Consider the following 21,434-nt stretch of genomic DNA (forward strand, 5'->3'; position numbering starts at 1 on the left):
GTGTAGTTTCATAACAGCTGGATGGACAGAGCTTGGTCATGCCTGCCCTATGGACTTTGCAATAAATATTAGCATCTTTATTATACAGTATTTTTTATTGTAGGGATGGGAACTGTGGAACATGTCTTATTTAAAACAATTATCATTCAGACTTTTCCTCCATTCAATTACTGATCATGATATTTAGGCAGAAAGGAGCACTGATGCTCTCCTGCCTTGACAAAGATCCACGAGGGATGGGAACGCATCAGTGAGAGGGTGCGTGTACTTTCATATGCAGGTTACAAGCTGTCATTCATCAGAGGGAGGCAGAAATTCATGGGTGCCGGACGCGGTCCCGACAGTCGGGATTCCGACAGTCATTTACCTAACATCGGTATCCCGACTGTCAAAACTCAGACAGACGGTTGCCCGACGGCCACCGGCTATTCTCCCATAGAGGGAGAATAGAATAGGTGGCGAGCGTAGTGACACCATGTTGTGCTCACCATGCTGTCTGAGTCCGGGCAGTCGGGATCCCGATGTCGGTACCCTATACCACACCTGAAATTCATATGGTCAGGGCAGTTTTCATCTTTACTTTACCACACTGATTTCTACTCAGTATCTCCAGGCTTTCACCCTAAAGCCCCATACACACTAGAACACGGGATCAAGGCAGATATAGTTAACGATATTGAGTGTACACAATAGACAGTATTGTGAAATATATCATTCAGAAATCCCTTTTTGAACAATAGCTTTCTCTTTATCTTCTAGTTTATATATTGATTTACAATGCTGTACACTATCCAGTGATTTCAATGGGATGACCTACTAATGTGAATAGATACCAACTGACAGAGAATAAATGAAAAAAATCCATCTGACCTCTGACCATCTGACCCTCAAACTCTATGCGAGAAATAAAAAAATCAGAAGAGGAATCCTGTTGTGAAGCCCATTCAGATGCAGCCTTAATGGAGTAACCCTGGACAAGGGCAAGTATCTGCAAAAGCTTGTTTTATTTAGCCATTCTCTGGTCCTGAACCTCTTTCTAACATACAAGATAAACCATATGCAATGGAGAGCTCTGTATCAAAATCTGCAAAATGGTACAGACCGTGCCCCTGATCATTTCACCTGACAAAGTCATTCATTCATCAGGGGTGGCCTTGCGATTACTCCCTATCCCAGTCATACTAGTGAGTACAAACCAGAAATAATCCAGCAATATTGCATAATATAATCCCCAACAACAAAACTTCATGATGTAACAGAGACATGCCTAGTGTTCATTCTAGCACCCGCTATCTTTGAAAACCCATGCAGTTCCTCTTCCCTACCTGGGGTGTCGCTGTCTGTTGTAGTGCTTCTAGCACAGTGTGGCCTGTATATCAGCACTGATATGCAAACTGACCTGTGCTAGAAACAGCAGACAGTGACACCACAGGCAGGGAAGAGGAACTACATGGGTTTTCAAAGATAGCGGGTGCTAGAATGAACACTACATGCCTACAACATTCCTTGGGGAAATAAGACTATTCCCCACATTCTCAATGGGCAGTCGTTAAATGTCTGTGTGTTTACCACACTTAGATTAATTATATTGCTTAGAATAAAGTGTTTGGACTGCAGGTGCCAAAAACCAGAAGTCTGAAGCCACAAAGCATCATAGCATGGAATTTAGGGAGTGAGCATCCGCTGAACTTGGACGCCTGTCAAAAGAGTTGTTTATCATCGAAGGTCACATGAGGCCTTGTTATGTGCCAGAATCACAGAAAATAAACTAATAAGACTGTAGAAGGTTGTAAACATGTTAGATCTTCAAAAAAAGCAGGAACATAGTGATAAATGATAATGGTTATCTTTATTTACATAAATAAAAATAAAATAAAATGATTTCACATGATTTTAAATCTAACAGTAAATGTCATTGCAGTTCTCCTCTCCAGCCTGGGGAAGCTGAAAGCAAGTGATTAATGAACCACAGCAGCTTTTAGGAGCTTCCTTTTGAAGGCAAGGTGGGAGTTTCATTTGCCTGTCAGTCTGGGAAGAGGAGGAGTCTTCTAAGGTATAGAAGGACTCTTGTGGGATTTAGGTTAAGCTGGTTGGTGACTATGGAGTAAATGTCTTTTATTCAGTGACTGGACCATGAACATTTTACTGTATAATGGTTGCTGGTCTATGGTCATCCTGATGGAATAAAGCATAGTGGAAAAGCCCAGAGTTATTGTGTGCTTCCACTACACAGATTCTTTTAGGCAAATACAGAAAGAAACTTCACAAGGAAGTAAATCAGGCGCTATGTCAGTAACTGTGGTTCTAAATGGAAGCTGCTGCTCAAAATGTGGGGGTAGTCAATCCCAAATGAAAAAGCACACAAAACCAATCACGCACAAGGCATGTGAGCAGCGCTAATAAATTAAACCAATAATTTGATATAAAGAAAAATTTAACTGTCAATAAATAAAAGCAAATATCTAAACAATATACAGTATGATGCACAATAATAATATATGATTAAAATCACGCCACAGGAAGATGGATATGGTGAGGGGAACAAGAAAATTGGGGAATATAATTGGTCACGGGTGAGTTCACTTTACCGATTTTGTGGGTGACCTTTGTAGTCCAATGAGATCCACTTTATGGGGATGATGGTTGTCCTCTCTAGATGTTGCGGCGTTGTATTGGCCGTTGGAGGAAAAGAACCGTTGGCTTCCGCTTTAGCTGGCAATTTGCCTTAGTGGTCTATGTTGGACCACAGCCACCAAGGTAGTCCAGAGTGCGGTGTCCGCCAAGTGGATAAAATAGAAACTGGGGAAAGGCTTCTGCTCGCTGGAAACAATGTCCTCCCACCTTGTTGGCTAGATGATATTATGCCACTGGAGGATTCGGGGAGCAGTGTCCGCCACAATGATTCAATAGGAACAAGGGGTACCTGGTATCAATAAGTTCACGCTGGGCAAGGTGGTCCACACTGTTAGGTCCTGGGCGTGAAGATTAAGCTGTCCAACTAACGTGTTTCACTGCCAACTGCAGGTTTATCAAAGGTGTTTATCAATGGTCTTTTTGGCAAATAGTGTCAGTACAGTACATGGGATGTTAAAGCTTCATACTCACAGAGCGATTGGTGGCTCAGCAACCAAAATGCTGAGTGTCTCATTTCCATCAGCGACCAGCGATGGACGCTTCTGAAAATGAGACACTCTGCCGTGGGAAGCCGCCGGTTGCGGGCCCTGTATGCACACTCAGTGACCATATCCTCGGCGACTTTGGCTAAAATCGTCCCATGTGTACGGGGCTAACGAGAAGCTACATTCCGCTTCCCTCCCGACAAAGAAGCTAAAATGGAGGAGATATTCAGAACTCTCATGAGCAGCGGTAGCAGCTGATACAGATGCAACAAAAACAAATCCTAAGGAGGTGCTCAATATTCAGAAAATGTCAGCTGACTGACAGAAGGGTACCTCACCACCTTCAAGAAAATGGCAACCAGAAGTCTGGGTGGAGAAGCTGATCACCATACATGTCTGTGGAGGCTCAGCGGTTTAGATTTACCTTGAAGAGAAGGTGGCTTCAATATACTCAAACTGGCTCATGTTACTAGGTTGTTGAAACCACAGGAAATCATGAGATGGTGGTGCTGCTGCTGGCAATTGACCACTCTGTCTCGACTTTGGACCAGGGTCTGCATATTGCTGCAATGCCCCAAATTTCTTCACTAAACCTCTTGGTCTTGTGACAAAACTGCATGAGGCAGACAGAGAAAACCCCATGTATAAAGAGGTAAACCAGAGGCTGCCTAACTTAACGTGCTGTGAGTGTGTTGGAGCCCGGATGCATCCGAATAAGGGCTAGGTCAATGTACCCAAGCTACAGTACCATACGTGTACCCCAAAAGTGCAACAGATTTATTTAAATATCTGTCTTTGTTAACCAAAACGTGGACCTGGCGTTGGTGGGCAACAGTATTAAACTTAGTTTGGCTTGGGGTGCACTGATCCCAGCAGAGCCAGCATTTCTGTTGCCAGAGTAAAGGTTTTGTTTATTCAAGGGACATCTGAGGCTGAATAGGAGAACTGAATTGAAATACAGCAAGGTTTTCCTTTGCTTAACACAGATTAACTCATGGTTCTTTTTGTAGCACACTGCCCTTATTGCCCCAATATACAGTTCAATGCTACAGTGTAAAAAATAGTATTGTACAGTAGCAACCTATTATGAATATAGACACTTACAATAAAATCTTAAACAATCTGCAAACAAGGATATCTTCTGAAGTGAACACACCATAAATAATGGAAGCCAGAGCTGGTTGCGCATGCAAGAATTTTTTTCCTACTAAAAGGTGTCAAATGACAATAATAAAAAAAAAAAATGATCACAAAAAATCTACTATTATTCAGGTTTTTCAGAAATTCACAATTGGTACATGATAGGTTGAATTTGTAAAGGACCAGATTCAATTAGCCATGAAAATTACTGTGCAAATGAAAAAGGCTTAAGCCGTGTACACACGGCTGCGATAGGGACTGATATCGCTGGGAATATGGTCGCTGGCGACCATATTGCCAGTGATGGGAGTGTGCCCCGGCGATAAATCGCCGGGTGCGCGCTCCCGTTTTCAGCCCCGTTCTAAATCGCTGGTTGCAGGAGCTTGCTCCTGCGACCAGCTGATTAGCTCTGCGGCACCGCCGGCTGAGGTTCCCTTTCATCAGCGACCATCTCTGGTCACGGATGAAAAGGAGAAACTGAGCAATATATTGCTCAGCAATATATCTCCCCTGTGTGTACGCACCTTAATAGCTTTGGACTTTTATGTCAAAGGCTAATTACAGTTGCGAATTGAATCCGGCCTTTAGAATGAAAACATTTTCATATAGCTATAGTTTTGCTACAAGAATTTCAGTATTTGACCAGACTTATAGGGGCATATGTAACAGGGTCCGAGTTTGCCGGAGATGCGGGCCAATCTCCAACGTTTTTGTTAAAGTGGCAATCATTTACAAGGCCAAACCAACCCATTACCGCTTTAAAAAAAAAAACCATCCAAATTAGCTGGCATCCCGCAACTCTGGCAAACTTGAACCCTATCACAAATGTCCCCTACTCTGGCGAGACAGGAAACAGTTGACTTATTATTGGAATTTAAATTCTCCTTTTTAACTAAAAGTAGAATAAAAGGGAGGACTAGCCAGCAATAGGGTAATCAGCCGTGTGATCGGGACGGTCCTGCTGGCAAACTCATTTTAGAATGTAATTTCCAGACCCCTTGCACTACTTGTGCACCTGAAAAATTCCCCAAAAATATTGTTATTTCAGCAACATGGGCCTGCTACTCCTAGAATACACACCAAATAGTCAGCAGTAATAGATTCTATTTGCTTCCCTGACAAAGTGCTGTAAATTATCCTACAAAGTTCAAGCTCTCTCCTACCCAGTCCCAGCTCTGTCCTACGCTGTCAAACCTTCAGTGTCATTATATACCCTTTCATGGCATTTGTCAGCGCGTACTGGCAAAATAGACTTGGCACTCCCAATGTTGCTATTCAACATACATAGAAAAGCCACAGAAACAAGAAGTATGGCCCTGGCCACTCGTGTGATTTTGCAGCAGGGGGTTCACATGGATGTGCAAGTGTTGCAGAGGGAAATGATGTCTATATATAAAGTTTAATTAGTGGAAACAACCGGTCTCTACAAGTTACAACAAATAGTCTTAGATCAGCGCAACCGCACGTGGTGAATAATTTTCCAAGATGAATTCCAAGGTCCCTATTTGCAGCCAAGAGCGAAGAGAAGACCCAGAATTCTTCCGAAACAAATGTCAAATGTAACAAGAATCCCCTGGCGCACATGGAACTGGAATAAAGAAATGTATACATTGTGTGTATCGCTTTTTCACCCATGTAAAACCACTAAATACACAATACTGTATATATTTGGCCTTATTTTATTCCAGTTCCAACTCTGCTGAGAGAATCTTGTACCAACCATGCCTACACTACTTGGTGATCCACTACACATGACCTACACAGATTGTATCTAGAGGGAGACCAGGTACCTGGAGCTTCTGTCCTGCAATCTCAGTCGGTGGCTCAGGTTTCGAGGGACAGTGCAGATCCCCATTGTTCATCACATACTGTGTGAGGTTTGCAAGTATGGCACAGGAATCCGCGCAGGTGTGAATGTGGAGGACATTGTTAGAGCAGCGAAGTTCAAAGAGAGGCTGTGTCTGGGGGACAAACACAGAGGAGGTTGCATGAAAGGTGTATGACACTGGGGCCCTTATTCAGGTTGACTTGCTCCCCTATGTGTTAGCGCAGGGGAGTGATGTTTTGCGACTGCACATGCGCGTAGTCAGTTATGCGCATGTACAGCTGCTGTGTGCGAGAGGCTATGGCGAATAGATTATTCGCTGGCACTCATCAGTGCGGATGGCCGGGCATGGGTTTGCGGGTTGCTCCCATGGGAACGCCCAGCATTTCATGAACGTTCCCATGAAAATGCTGGGCGTTCGCATGGTAATTCCCCGATGACGCGGATGTGGACATCTGACGTCATCAGCAGATGATTTTGAGTGCGGACTCAAGGCTACAAAAGGATGATTATGCAAATGATCATTTCGCACGCCTGCAGGTAATAGTGTCGTGCGAGGGGGGAGGGGCTCTGTGTGCGGCGACTAGAGGACTCGCAACCCTGCGAAATTCGCAGTCTTGCAAGTCAACCTGAATAAGTGCCTGGCTGCTTAATGATATCAAAGTGAAAGTAGTAATACTTCAAATAGGTTAATAAATATCAGAATACACCATTGAAATCTATTAATGTACAAAAATGATATATACAGATGGGTCTTTTCCCATCTTGGCAGGGGATGGCGCTGGCGTCGCCAGCCGCCATCCCCCGCCAGCGCCATGGCGATAGTGAGAAGGGGACGCGCGCGCACGAGAGGCGCGCGCGTCCCCTTCCGACGGCGCTTCCATACGTTTCATACGGTCCCCGCCGACTGCCCGCACCCCCCCTAACCCCCCCCTAACCCCCCCCGTCTCCCTGAGGCGGAGACGGACGCGCGTCTCAGTCTCCTTGCTGGCGTGTCGCAAGCGCAGACGCCATGGCGACCCGCCAGCAAGGATGGGACAAGACCCATCTGTATAAATGAAATATAATACATTAATAGTAAGAAGTAAAGGATAAATAAATTGCAGCCATCGTGTATTTTATATATACGGCGCCCGTCTCATTGATTGTATGCCTTAAGTTTAAGGTACTTAAGGCATACAATCAACGCGATGGACCCGATTTTGTAATCTCATGGATCTTATGCATCCATAAGATGCATGAGATCCATGAGATAAAAAATCGTGAGCCCCCAATAACCATTGTTAACGCCACCAGCACTATCAACGCCAACCCGAAGCGTGGCGAGCGGCGGCGGTACGCGTCCTCCGACCTTTTCATACCCCCACTATCCACGTCGGCGTGAGTTGATTTTATATAGTGTGGCGTGCGCAGCGAGCCACCAAGCCCGAAGCGTGGCAAGCTCAGCGAGCCCCGCGAGGGGACGCGGACTACTTTACATGTATTCCGCGTCCGCTCCCCACGCTTCGGGCTCGGTGGCTCGCCACACTATATAAAATCACCTCCACGCCGACGTGGATAGTGGGGGTATGAAAAGGTCGGAGGGTGCGTCCCGCTGCGCTCGCCACGCTTCGGGTTGGCGTCAATAGTGGGGTGGCGTTAACAATGGGTGGGCCATTTCACCTATGAGGGGGGTTAGCAATTAAAATTGGGGTTTTGGGGCCTTTTTACATTGATTCCAATGTAAAAATCTCGTTGATTGCGTCGATTGCATCATCTCATGCATCTTATGCCGCACAAACACATAAGATGCATGAGATGCTTGAGATATCAGCCCCACACATACAATCTAGATCGTGGGCGCCGTGCTAGGAAAGCAGTACCAAATAAATAAATATATATATATATATATATATATATATATATATATATATAGCACTTCCAATGTTCCAGATAGAACAATAACGGCACTCAGGAGACTGGTTACATGCAAAAACGATATATTGTGGTGTACAGGGGAACGTTTCGGGGAGTGACCCCCTTCTTCAGCCCCAACCTACAGCACTGGATAACACATTACAGAAACAATTTATACTTACCTGGCTACAGGACACCCCAGGACGCGCCAACAGCGTGGAACCAGCCGGCGGAAGTGCATCGCTGACAACTTCCGGTACGCGATGCGCAGCCTTAGTTGCTAAGCAACACCTGGCTTGCGCTTCACAGAACAGGAAGCACAGCGTTCCACCTTCACTGCCGAGTGATACACGCTGGGAGCGCCTTCACTTAGAGCGCCTGCAGCCAGGGATATAACAGATACACAACAGGCTATAACAACGCACCCCAGTCCAGCTCCAGAAAGCCAGCAACGCGCGGCTAGGGACACTGGGGACCTTAGACAGGTATCACGATTGAATAGGTGTGTCTTACCGTGGAGCTCCCACTCAGTAGACCCACCTCAGATACCACGAATGGTCCACAGAAATTCCTGCCGACACGGTGTCGACCCCTGGGCATCTTGACTGATTTTGCGTGAAAACCTGAAACACAAATACAATAAATGAAGTAAAAACATATAAACAAGGTGGAACAAGCAAAACATTACATGTACATAGCTTCAAAAATCCTAAACAAAATATATTAGTCACAACAAGATAATTATGGACCATAAACGGCAATTTAATACAAAGTGTTCCAATTAATCTTCTCGTTGAGGCCATTGGGATAAATGGTACCCAACTTAAAGATCCACTCAGATTCTTTAATCAGGAGTTTTTTAGATCTATCACCCCCACGTGGTGTTTCAGCCACGTGATCGATCATAAAGTACTTGAGGGAGGAGATTACCTCCAGAGCCAAGCCCAACGAAAAGCGCCCACCCGCAGGGGGGGCCAGGCCCAAAGAAATTCGACGAAATCCACCTCGACGTGTCAACATGAATCCGTAGTCATTAATTTGTCATCCCGTGAGCTGTCCACTACAGAAATCCAGGTACTTAATAAGGGCCTCACATTTGTACCAACGAATCTTCATGACCCATTCACGTGGAAGAGAGATCATCATCAGCTACAACGAAAATTAAGGTTGAAGGAGCACTTTCAGGCCACACCTCCCCCAACATCGGTGGACCCGATGCACCAATTTTTGAGTAAAACGTCCAGATCAAACTTTGATCCGGTTTCTATGAATCCCTCCATCAAGACATTTGGTAGATTATTGGATGACTCCATAACAAAGTTTTCTCAGGCTCCGGGGAAGTTCAAAAAGAACCTAACCCGGCTCGAAGCTCAAGCCTTGAGTACCCTCAGTAAATACGAGGACATTGTTATTCGTCCCGCGGATAAAGGCGGGGCGATCGTTGTACAAGATGTCTCCAAATATCGCCAAGAACTCCAAGCCCAACTAGCTGATGTCCAGGTTTATAGGAAACTTCCTGCCAATCCCACTGCAAAGTACCAACAGGAACTGCTTTCCATCCTTAAAAGGGCCCAACAGGATGGCAAAATATCTTCTAAAGTAGTTAAAGCATTATACAAAGAACACCCTGTGGTACCAGTGTTGTACTCTTTACCCAAAGTCCATAAGAATCCCCTGTCACCTCCCGGGAGGCCAATTATATCGGCCCGCGATTCACTATATCAAGCCACTGCCCAAATGTTGGATCATTTGTTGCAACCGTTACTGTTGTTAAAATCTACCTTTTTGAAGGACACCACGAGCTTTATCCATTTGCTCAAACAGTTTGATGTGTTGCCTGAAGGCACTATTATGGTTTGCCTCGATGTGTGCAGCCTCTACACCTCCATCCCGCATGATGGTGGGGTAGAGGCTGCTCGCCAATTTATTGTACAACATTTGGATCCAGATTTACTTGATCACAATCTGTTTATTGAATTGCTTACACTTACATTACAGCGTAATTATTTTTTGTTTGACGGGGGGTACTACTTACAGCTAAGAGGGTGTGCCATGGGTTCTCCTGTGGCCCCCTCTTATGCCAACATTTTTATGTTCTTTGAGGAGGAAATGAAATTTTTTGTCAACCCTGCTGTACGCGACAGCCTGCTCCTGTACACCCGCTACATTGATGATATTTTCATCCTGTGGACGGGTGGACAGGAGCAACTGTCGACATTGATTGCCGACATTAACTCCGGCAATTCTTCTATTAAGTACACTGCTACTTACAGCAGCACTGTTACTCATTTTCTTGATGTAGCTGTTACCATCAGTGATAACACAATTGGCACTGACATTTATTTCAAAGATGTTGACAGAAACACCTTTTTGCTTGGATCCAGCCATCATCCCCCGGCTTTGAAACGGGGGCTTCCACGGTCACAGATGATGAGAGTTGCTCGCATCGTCAGTGACCCCAGTAAGTTGGAAACACGCTTGGATACCCTCATCTCTAAGTTTGTGACACGTGGTTATGACCCAAAAATTCTACAAGCACAAAAATTGGAGGTGTTACAAATTCCTCGATCTGATTTACTCAAATCTAAATCCCAAAGCTCTGCAGCAGTCTTGCCTTGGTCCAGTACCTTCTCTACAGCTAGTGTTGTGATCCGCCATGCCACCAATGCCCTGTGGCCTATTGTTAAAACAGACCCGGATTTACCGGGACTTAATACACTCAGACCACTGGCAGCCTTTCGTAGGGGGCCAAATTTACGTGATCGCCTGGTTAAGGCTGATATCACGGGCATGGGGATACCAAAACCCCCTAACACTTTCACCAAGGCTCCAGGCTGCTATAGCTGTTGGAATTGTGAAACTTGCAGACACATAGTGTCTTGTAAACAATTCAAGCACCCACATGGTCCTAAGATGTTTGACATCAGGCAGGTGTTGCACTGCAGGATGTCCTATGTTATCTACATCATTGTCTGCCCATGTGGTCTTTACTACATTGGGCAGACCTCCCGCACATTTAGGGAGCGCATGACGGCCCACCGGTCTGCGATCAACCTGACCCTACGGGGCAGGGAGATTGATCAGCCGGTGGCACGCCATTTCAAACAGTGTGGCCACACTATCTCCTCCCTCAAGTACTTTATGATCGATCACGTGGCTGAAACACCACGTGGGGGTGATAGATCTAAAAAACTCCTGATTAAAGAATCTGAGTGGATCTTTAAGTTGGGTACCATTTATCCCAATGGCCTCAACGAGAAGATTAATTGGAACACTTTGTATTAAATTGCCGTTTATGGTCCATAATTATCTTGTTGTGACTAATATATTTTGTTTAGGATTTTTGAAGCTATGTACATGTAATGTTTTGCTTGTTCCACCTTGTTTATATGTTTTTACTTCATTTATTGTATTTGTGTTTCAGGTTTTCACGCAAAATCAGTCAAGATGCCCAGGGGTCGACACCGTGTCGGCAGGAATTTCTGTGGACCATTCGTGGTATCTGAGGTGGGTCTACTGAGTGGGAGCTCCACGGTAAGACACACCTATTCAATCGTGATACCTGTCTAAGGTCCCCAGTGTCCCTAGCCGCGCGTTGCTGGCTTTCTGGAGCTGGACTGGGGTGCGTTGTTATAGCCTGTTGTGTATCTGTTATATCCCTGGCTGCAGGCGCTCTAAGTGAAGGCGCTCCCAGCGTGTATCACTCGGCAGTGAAGGTGGAACGCTGTGCTTCCTGTTCTGTGAAGCGCAAGCCAGGTGTTGCTTAGCAACTAAGGCTGCGCATCGCGTACCGGAAGTTGTCAGCGATGCACTTCCGCCGGCTGGTTCCACGCTGTTGGCGCGTCCTGGGGTGTCCTGTAGCCAGGTAAGTATAAATTGTTTCTGTAATGTGTTATCCAGTGCTGTAGGTTGGGGCTGAAGAAGGGGGTCACTCCCCGAAACGTTCCCCTGTACACCACAATATATCGTTTTTGCATGTAACCAGTCTCCTGAGTGCCGTTATTGTTCTATCTGGAACATTGGAAGTGCTACATTATTTCGTTCTGGCACCTGGAGCATGTTGTACCTTTAACCCAGCGAGTGCCGGCAGCTATTGGATCTGTATATATATATATATATATATATATACACACATATACATATACACACACGAATATACACACACACACACACACACACACACACACACACACACACAATAGAGGCAACTATTTGGTGAAAGAAAAGGTGTTAATTCACTATGACACATCATGGTCAGTAATCAGGAGATATGGGTTCCTTGTGCATTCTCATGAACATTGGTCCTGCCAATAAATGTCTGCCATGACTGCGCATATGTGGCAGGCACACTATAATATATTCTTTATGTATAATGCTTTGATGGATGAGATATCCAACTTGTGGTTCATAATGATTGTTTACATCATTGTTCAGGTTCATACCAGTTTGGAGAAAGAACTTCCCTTCCACGTAGTGATGACCAACTCCAGTAGATCCACATCCAGGACGCAGACGTAATCTGGGGAACAAAGAGGAACTTACTGTGGTACCAGGACACACTCTGCCTTCATAGACATACACAGGATATTACATAGCAGAGATGGAATGAAGTATACACCATTCACACTGGAAAACACCTTACTGAACTCAATGAAGAACACATTCCCACACAGCACCTCCTGCTCAGACTGGCTGCAGGTTAATGCAAACACGGCTCTTTGAAAATTAATAAATGGTTTTGCCTCAAGTACAAAATGATACATAGTGGTTAGAATTCCATTGTGAATTGGCTTTTGCTGGGCCATAATTAAGCAAGGTGCTACATTACAGAGCTCAAGGTTATGTTTTCTTACCCAGAATAAGAGAAGTATCGTAAGCAGGAATTTGGCTAAAGGCTGATATTCCACTGGAGCTAGAACCAATTACTGTTGGCATGTTACAGGGAATTCCTAGCTATGAACTACAGATTAGCAGATAACATACAAAGCGTAAAAGGTTAGAATCCCTAACAAGGATGACATAGCATAATGCACTGTTCACACACATACGCCACCCAACAAGGAACTTTAGGCTGCTTTCCCCAGTACAGAGGGGACTGAAATACACAGCTAATAGCAGTCTTGTCTTATCTTGTACGGAATCTGTGACATCACTGCTACAGATTTTTGATGGTTTCTGTTTAACGTGTACAAGATATAGCAACCCGTATTGTACACAAATAAGGCTCTACATTTGGAAACATATTTGAAGGAACAAAGGCCTTAGCTTATTTATTCATGGAAGACAGTTAGGCAAAACTGATGGCAAGCCTGATGAGTGATGCTAAGGTATAGTAAAGTCTGCTGTCTCAAGAAAAACAAAGAAGCTGAAAAAGTAGCTGAAACAGCAAGATGTAAGGAGGGGTTGTTCCGACACTACTAATGTAACAGTTTGAGACTATAAGAGGACTCACTGCCCTCTAGTGCCACAGTCTCAATGTATTCAGTATTGCGGCGCATTCGTTTCAAAGATCAAATAATCTCTCTGGTTTTGTTTACTGTATGTGTGTATATAATGCATTTTATTCTGTCCAAAGTTTATATACAGGTTGAGTATCCCTTACCCGAGCATGTTGGATAAGGGTTTTTGGTACTTGTGTAGTTTCACGGCGCCACTAGATAGGATACGATTTAGTATGCGATTTGACATAAGATATCGCATAAGATATAGTATAAGATTTACTATCCATTTCATTACCCCACTATCCACTAGGGCAGTGTTTTTCAACCAGTGTGCCGTGGCACACTAGTGTGCCTTGAGCTGTTCTCAAGTGTGCCCCCACATCTAGAGATGCCCAATCCCATTTACAGCCACCACCAGTTCAAATATTGTTTACTGGTCTCTTCGTTTCATGCAAAGGGCCAATGTATTTTATTTTTGTTACCTGTGAGGACCAGTGTGATTGTTTTTAATGTGGGGGCCAATAGGTTTTTTTTTTCCTGTGGTGGCCAATGTGTTTTGCCCTGTGGGGATCTTAGGGTGTGCCTTGGCAATTTTAAAGTCTTATTTAGTGTGCCGCAAGGTAAAAAGGTTGAAAATCACTGCACTAGGGCATGGAGTTGATTTTATATAGCGTGGCGAGCGCAGCGAGCCACCGAGCCCCGTGAGGGGACACGGATGTTGTTTCAAAGCAAGTCACCAATATCGCATGCCATTTGCATGCAATTCCATTAAATACATTCCGTGTGCGCTCGCCACGCTTCGGGCTCGCTGCGCTCGCCACGCTATATAAAATCAACTCCACGCCCTAGTGGATAGTGGGGTAAAGAAATGGATAGTAAATCTTATACTATATCTTATGCGATATCTTATGTCAAATCGCATACTAAATCATATCCTATCTATCCTATCTAGTGGCGCCGTGAAACTACACAAGTACCGGGTTTTTTTTACACGATTTTTAGAATAATTTTTTATTAAACATACTTACCTGGTTCCCCTGGTGGTGCCCTGATGGTCCCCCTGAGTCCACAGCGGCCTCCAGGATCCTCTTCAGCGGTCTCATGGGTGCAATGTGCGAGTTTGCAGGCTCGCCGGTGACGTCAACGGGGCGCCCGCACACTTGCGCAATGCACCCCTGGGACCGGAGATGCCGCTGAAGAGGATCCTAAAGCCCGCCGTGGATGCGAGGGGATGTGGTAAGTATAAAAGAAAAGGGGCAGGGGGAACGAAAAAACCCAAAATATTCAGAAAACCACGGTTTTTGGAATATTTCGGTTTTTGGATATACGGATATGGTATACTCAACCTGTGTATATATTATTTTATTTTTTTTTATTTTTTTTTCCATCACGACTTCCTCAGGGGCAAGATTCCACCCACAATGTGACTGGAGTAAGTATCTAAGCAAAGAATGAGTCCTGTTAGGATCTAAACAAATGAGTGGGTCCCCTTGGACTCCTTAGTTTTGTGGGAATTCAATGATATCAAATGTTGTTTGAAAGTTCTGCATATATTGCACATTCAGGGAAAGAATCGCAAATCTTTGTGCATTCAAATAAAAAGGTGAGTCCAGGATCCTGACCTGTGTATCCTTCCAAAAATGTGTGTAAGAACATATATGATGTGCAGATACGGATTTATCCAGATCTCAAAACGGGATCTTATTGGCTATCAGGCTGTCATGTGTACACACACACACACACACACACACACACACACACACACATATATATGTACGTACATACATACATATATACATGCATGGACACACACGTATACATACAAATGTATAGAAATAAATAAGTTGCCAAAGTATGGAACAAAGAAAGGAAATCGTAGTGTTCTACAACCAAGGTCATTCAAACACCTTACTTATTACCTAGACTTATTTTAATTGACAAATATGGAATACTACAGCAGTTACGCAACAATTTTGTTGTTTATGATTTAGTTCTTTTTGCACAGTGAACAAAATGGATGCTTTATTTTCAAATTATTTTTACTGCCAATAAATCTTGTTGTTAATGTATCTGTATATTTCTGTAAATAGGCAGCAGGGTACCAAGACTTTGACACCTTCCTGGTCGCAGAGACAGGCTTTGTTAAAATGTCCCTTTATTTTGCTAGTTATCTGAAACCGTAGGAGAGGTATCAAACTCGTCAGCCATTTTCTGGCAAAAACCAACGTTTTAACTTCTTTCAGGATCAATAGATTCCTTACCTTTCTTCAAATCGATGACATCGGTTTCACATTTGTCTGATAAATAAAGAGCAGAGTCATCTAAAATAAACCTATAAATGGGAAGAGAGATAATATATTATACACGTAGCAAAAAAAAACAACAGAAGAAAAATAAGAATTAAGCAATAAATATAGAATGAAAGCATTTGTGGTTGTAGATGATTCACATTAAAATAGAAGATTGGGGAACAATCTTATAGACTTATAGACTCCCTCCAACCCCTGTCCTGTTCTTACTGTAAATGTCTCTAAGACAGCATGGGAAAGGATATGTCAACATTTTTTGCGTGTATGAGCAGGTTTAAAAAAAATATAAAAATAAAATAAACAATTTCTGAGCAAACAAACTGCATTTCTGTCTACCTCTACACGAGTCCCCTAATATGCTGCAAGGAGGAACACACCAGTAGGGGTCAAAGTTGACCAGGTTATGATAAAGCAGCAAAGTGCCTAGTCAGAGAACTAGTTATATGGAGAACACTGCCCCAAATAGGATTGGAGCATCAAAATTCCAAGCAAACACACTCATTCTGATGTGGGAGAGTTTGTATAGGCCAGTTGGGGTGTGATACCATATGGCAAGGACTTTAAAGGCTGCCTTTGAGTGTGCATTCACCAGAAGACATAGTCCATAGCCAAAATGGAAACTTCTGACCACAACTGTAAATGGGAGTGGGTATTTGAATGGGTGTGGTATGCCGTTCCGACAGTCGGGCTCCAGACAGTCATTAGCCTGATGTTGGGATCCTGACTGGCCGGACTCAGACAGCGTGGCCAGCGCAACAAAGCCCCTTGCGGGCACGGTGGCTCTCTATGCTCGCCACCTATTCTATTCTCCCTCTATGGCATCCCGTCTTAGTTTCTAGCAGGGAACCCACTGACACAACAGAATGTGTCCTGCACAGTCAGGGGCTGGATCAGACAGGAGGAATTGGGGCCAGCATCCGGTGTAATGGAAGTACATGATGTGGCTCCATGAGTTAAAATGTCAGCTGCAAAGGTGTAACTACTGTACCATAGGTGCAAGAGGTGCAGCTGCTATGGGGAACAGAGCTGAATGTGGCCCATCTTCTGTGTAAGTTACATGTGTCACATACTTTTATCACCATTTCTTTTGTACATAGGGGCCTTCTAATCTTATGGGGGCCAACAAATATCTAGTTCCAGCCCTACATGTGAGCAAATCCCCATTATGGGTTTAGAACATACTATTATGTGGGGTGACATTTTGTAGTTTCTTTTACAGGTTCTGAGGATACCCACTCCTTGCACTTTCACATTTGCTGCACTTTGTAAATCATTTGCTAAACTAAGTGAGGTTTCAAGCAATGCAGCAATGCTCACCTGAGCAGGAAGGTTGCAGTGTCCACCACGATGTTACTGGACAGAGTGAATGTCTCTGCAGTGAGCAAGACTCTGACAGGGAGGTAGAGCGGTCTGAAGGGATGATAAATGACAGGACATGAGCTGAAGGCAGAAATATCTCAATCAAAATATATGGTTCATGCTTTAAACAAATGGTACAAAATGTTTATTTTATTTTTAAAAAAGTTTAGACTTTTTTTTTTATCATTGGCCAGCAAACTAAAGGCTACCTTACATTATGCGATTTGGGCACGATTTTGCCCGATTCCGATGAATCGGGCCGTGAAATCGTCCCAAATCGCATATGGAGACATCCCCTCCGACCCGATGCACGGCCCCGTGCGCATCGGATCGGAGACGGGAGGTCGGACGGGCTGCACATAAGATTTGTTAAATCTTATGTGCTGCCCGGAGCCGTGCTCCCCCACAACAGGGGACCTACCAGAGTCAGGCGCAGGGAGCCGGGCAGCATCAGCGGGAGCAGGGGGGGCGGCGCAGAGTACCAGGGAGCCGGGCAGGAGAAGACGCTGCAGCAGCACTTCCCAAAAAAAAAAAGCCCATACAAACGCATAGGAAGCCATTGATTGGCTGAGACCTCTCTCAGCCAATCAGCGATTGGCTGAGACCTCTCTCAGCCAATCGCTGATTGGCTGAGAGAGGTCTCAGCCAATCAATGGCTTACTATGCATTTGTATGGGGTTTTTCATTTTTTGGAAGTGCTCTGCTGCTCGTGCCACTCGCGCTGCTGCTGCATCGTCTTCTCCTGCCCGGCTCCCTGGTACTCTGCGCCGCCAACCCCCCCCTGCTTCCTGCCCAGCGGCTTCTTGCGCGGCTCCCTGCGCCCCCTCCACCCCCGCCCGCTCTCTGGTAGCGGGCATATCCCCGCTGCTGTCCCCCGCTCCCATTGTCCCTGCAGCACCCCGGGAGTGGCATGTGATAAATCGCATGCGATCTATCACATGCAAAACTTGGCACATGAAGTGCCATCGCATGTGATCCCTCCCGGGGAGCTGCTGGGACAATCGGGTCCGACTTGTCGTTATGACAAGTCGGACAAATGTAAGGGGGCCTTAAGCCACAGCGATTTTGGACATTTGTATATCTCTGTGCAAATAAGAATTTTAAAATCTTACAAGAGTAAACTCACTTAACAAGGTCACAGGTATCATTCAATAATACAAGTTTAATCACAAAAAGCCTCTATTCATGCAAACAGTAAAATACAAACTACTGCAAGAAGCTAATGAAGTTAATGATCACTGTAAAACTCTATTTGAATGGCAAGATGCTCATTCATTTTAGAGTTTCACAGATTTTAAGGCCATGAATAGGTGACCTGCGGATTGAATTGCATAAAGTGGAACCAATGGTTTAGAACATCTGAAATACCTGTAATCCACAGCACAGCTGAAGAGATGGGTGTGCAGTATGGTGATAACAGCTGGGGGACTGTACCCTAAAATAGGCTCATCAACTACATCTAGGAAATCCATGATCTAAGGGCAGGGGAGGAGAGAAGAGAAGGGTTAATTAGAGTAACATATATTAAAATACAAGACGAGACCCGTAACTGTTGTAGTGACAAATCATTCTTGTGTCAAAAATATATTATATGGCATTGTTTAATTGTGTCATCTCATTGTGTATGCTTGTTTTCTCTCTCTCTCGTTTTTTTTTCTTTTTTATGTTACTTACATTTATGTTGTTTATTCTTATGTCTAATTAAGCATCAAAAATCAATAAAAATTATTGAACCAAAAAATATATAGTGCAATAAGGCAGCACCCGGATAGAAAAAAGACAAGCACGCAGTCTGGTGTCAAACGTTTTCGATGTATTCACATCGTCATCAGGATAACAAGTGAGCAAAAAACACATACCTTATATCACCCTCCACCAGATGCTGGGATGCCACGGCGCACCGAACCAGCGCGCCTACCAATGACATCACTGATCCTGGCCATTGGTAGGCGCGCTGGTTCGGTGCGCCGTGGCATCCCAGCATCTGGTGGAGGGTGATATAAGGTATGTGTTTTTTGCTCACTTGTTATCCTGATGACGATGTGAATACATCGAAAACGTTTGACACCAGACTGCGTGCTTGTCTTTTTTCTATCCGGGTGCTGCCTTATTGAGCTATTATCACTGACCTCTCCATTGGAGGTTTGGACAGGCTGGCACCGGAGCCAGTAACGTTCATTTAAGGTGTGCTGCCACGTTGGAAACTATATATATACTGTGTATATATATATATATATATATATATATATATATATATATATATATATATATATATATATATATATATATGGAATGGCAAAGGGGGGCCACACAGTGCGCTCAATGGGAGTAACAGAGAGAGCTGCAACCCTGAAAGGATCCCCTGTTAGATGGGACCCGGTTCAAGAAATGGAGAAAAATGGGGTATTCAGGGTGCGCTAAAAAGACCTTATACAATTGAACTGTACAATTCAAATGATAATAAAAAACAATTTATTAAAAAAGTTGCTCACAGGAGCGTAGCAGTTTATAAACATTGTGGAGCCTAAAGACTAAATACCTTTTTTTCACATCGAGAATCTCTATTCCCATACCCATATACACTACGGCTAGTGGACACCATGCCTTTATTTGTATATCCATCAAGTCTCTACAGCCAAAATATTGCGCTTCCTAGGAGTATCCTAGAGTTCAACCATAAATCCGTTTGACAATCATATTACACCATGCCCCTGAGGAAGTCGTGTGAACGACGAAACGCGTTGGGCTTAACTGTTGTTTATGGACATCCATCTACCATTTAAGTGTACAGATTGTTATACTATCGGTTCACAGTATCTGTAATTGGACCTTGTTTATAAACTGCTACGCTCCTGTGAGCAACTTTTTTAATAAATTGTTTTTTATTATCATTTGAATTGTACAGTTCAATTGTATAAGGTCTTTTTAGCGCACCCTGAATACCCCATTTTTCTCTATATATATATATATATACACACACATATATATATAATATTATATTATATTATATTATATAATGTTTTTTATTTTTCAAATAAGCCAATAGGTCAAAGGGATAACATCACCATACTCCATATATATATATATATATATATATATATATATATATATATATATATATATATATATATATATATATATATACATATACGTACACTCAATGTTCAATGTTTGATGTGACCAATAAACACCCATTTGTTTGCACGATCAAAGCTTTGACTCCTCCAGCGTGCAATAATGACTCTGAAATGGCACTGACGGGTAACAGTCCTCCCAAAATCTAAAGGCTACCAATTTATAACAGGATCGTCTTTAGGGGGTGATTCTAGTTGGTTTGCAAAAGCAAACTCCATCGTTAATGGACAAAACCATGTGCACTGCAGGTGGGGCTGATGTAGCGTGCAGAGAGTTACATTTGGGGGGAGTTAATTGGTTTCTGTGCAGGGTAAATACTCGCTGCTTTATTCTTACACTACAATTTAGATTTCAGTTTGAATACACCCCACCCAAATTTAACTCTCTCTGCACATGTTACATCTGCCCCACCTGCAGTGCACATGGTTTTGCACCGTGGTCAAGACTGTTTGTTTGGTGAAGCAGCAGGGGACCACAAATACCAAGACCAAACACCTGAGATAGCAAATATTCGCTACCCAAGACTTCAAAGATCCTGCTCAGTACTGATATACTGAAATTGACCGACACCGAGCCCAGGCACCAGAATATTATTTTCATATCTGAATTTTCTAGAAAAAGGCAAGAACAGTGAGGAAGTGAAAGACATAGGGCAAAATCAATTAGACGCAGTTAAGGACCGTGGGCAAATTTATCTGCCGGGACTACTCAATTATAGCATGCAGACTGCAACCCTTTTCCCGCTGTTAATTACCGCATGTATTTGAATCCAGCTCATATAGACAGATTTGCTGATCATGCTGCATGCGCTAAGTATCGCATAATAAAACAGCTAAGCTGTTGGAGAGTGAATGAATTATCTTATTTGAAACAAACAGGAAATAAAAAGGTATTAGTGTGATTATTATCTATTACTTAGGGGGAGATTCAAGACACACTAAAAATGCACATTCACGGATGACGACACCCATGGTCCCCTGAACATCCTGTGTCTACAATAGGCAGGTGCAATGGGTCCGATTCAGACCTGATGGCACGGCCTTGAATTTTCACAGCGTTCAGATAAGCCACCGCCCCGCTAGAGTGAAATCCTGACTTGCCAGTTATTTTTGCTGGCTGTGTGAATGTATGTGTACGGCTAAACATCCATTAGCAGCTGTGTGACTATGTCCAAAACCCATCGTAACAGGCTCACCATCAAATGATTTTT

The 21,434-nt window shown here is 43.8% G+C and overlaps 1 protein-coding gene across 4 annotated transcripts in view; it reads right to left on the minus strand.

Moving 5' to 3' along the window:
- Positions 1 to 21,434, minus strand: part of ATG2A (autophagy related 2A) — a 141,524-nt gene that overhangs the window by 41,383 nt on the left and 78,707 nt on the right. For all 4 annotated transcript variants that reach the window (XR_014465701.1, XR_014465700.1, XR_014465699.1 and 1 more), the window contains exons 24-28: positions 18,458 to 18,564; positions 17,048 to 17,140; positions 15,683 to 15,753; positions 12,423 to 12,499; positions 6,050 to 6,220 (exon numbers count right to left, since the gene is read on the minus strand). Coding sequence is in view for 1 of the 4 variants with exons in the window: in XM_083165116.1 (XP_083021242.1) it covers positions 6,050 to 6,220; positions 12,423 to 12,499; positions 15,683 to 15,753; positions 17,048 to 17,140; positions 18,458 to 18,564 (519 nt within the window). In the remaining 3 variants the exon portion in view is untranslated. The remainder of the gene's footprint in view (positions 1 to 6,049; positions 6,221 to 12,422; positions 12,500 to 15,682; positions 15,754 to 17,047; positions 17,141 to 18,457; positions 18,565 to 21,434) is intronic.

Source organism: Crinia signifera, chromosome 11 (assembly GCF_055691185.1).
Source record: "Crinia signifera chromosome 11, ASM5569118v1, whole genome shotgun sequence".
Taxonomy (NCBI): Eukaryota; Metazoa; Chordata; class Amphibia; order Anura; family Myobatrachidae; genus Crinia; species Crinia signifera.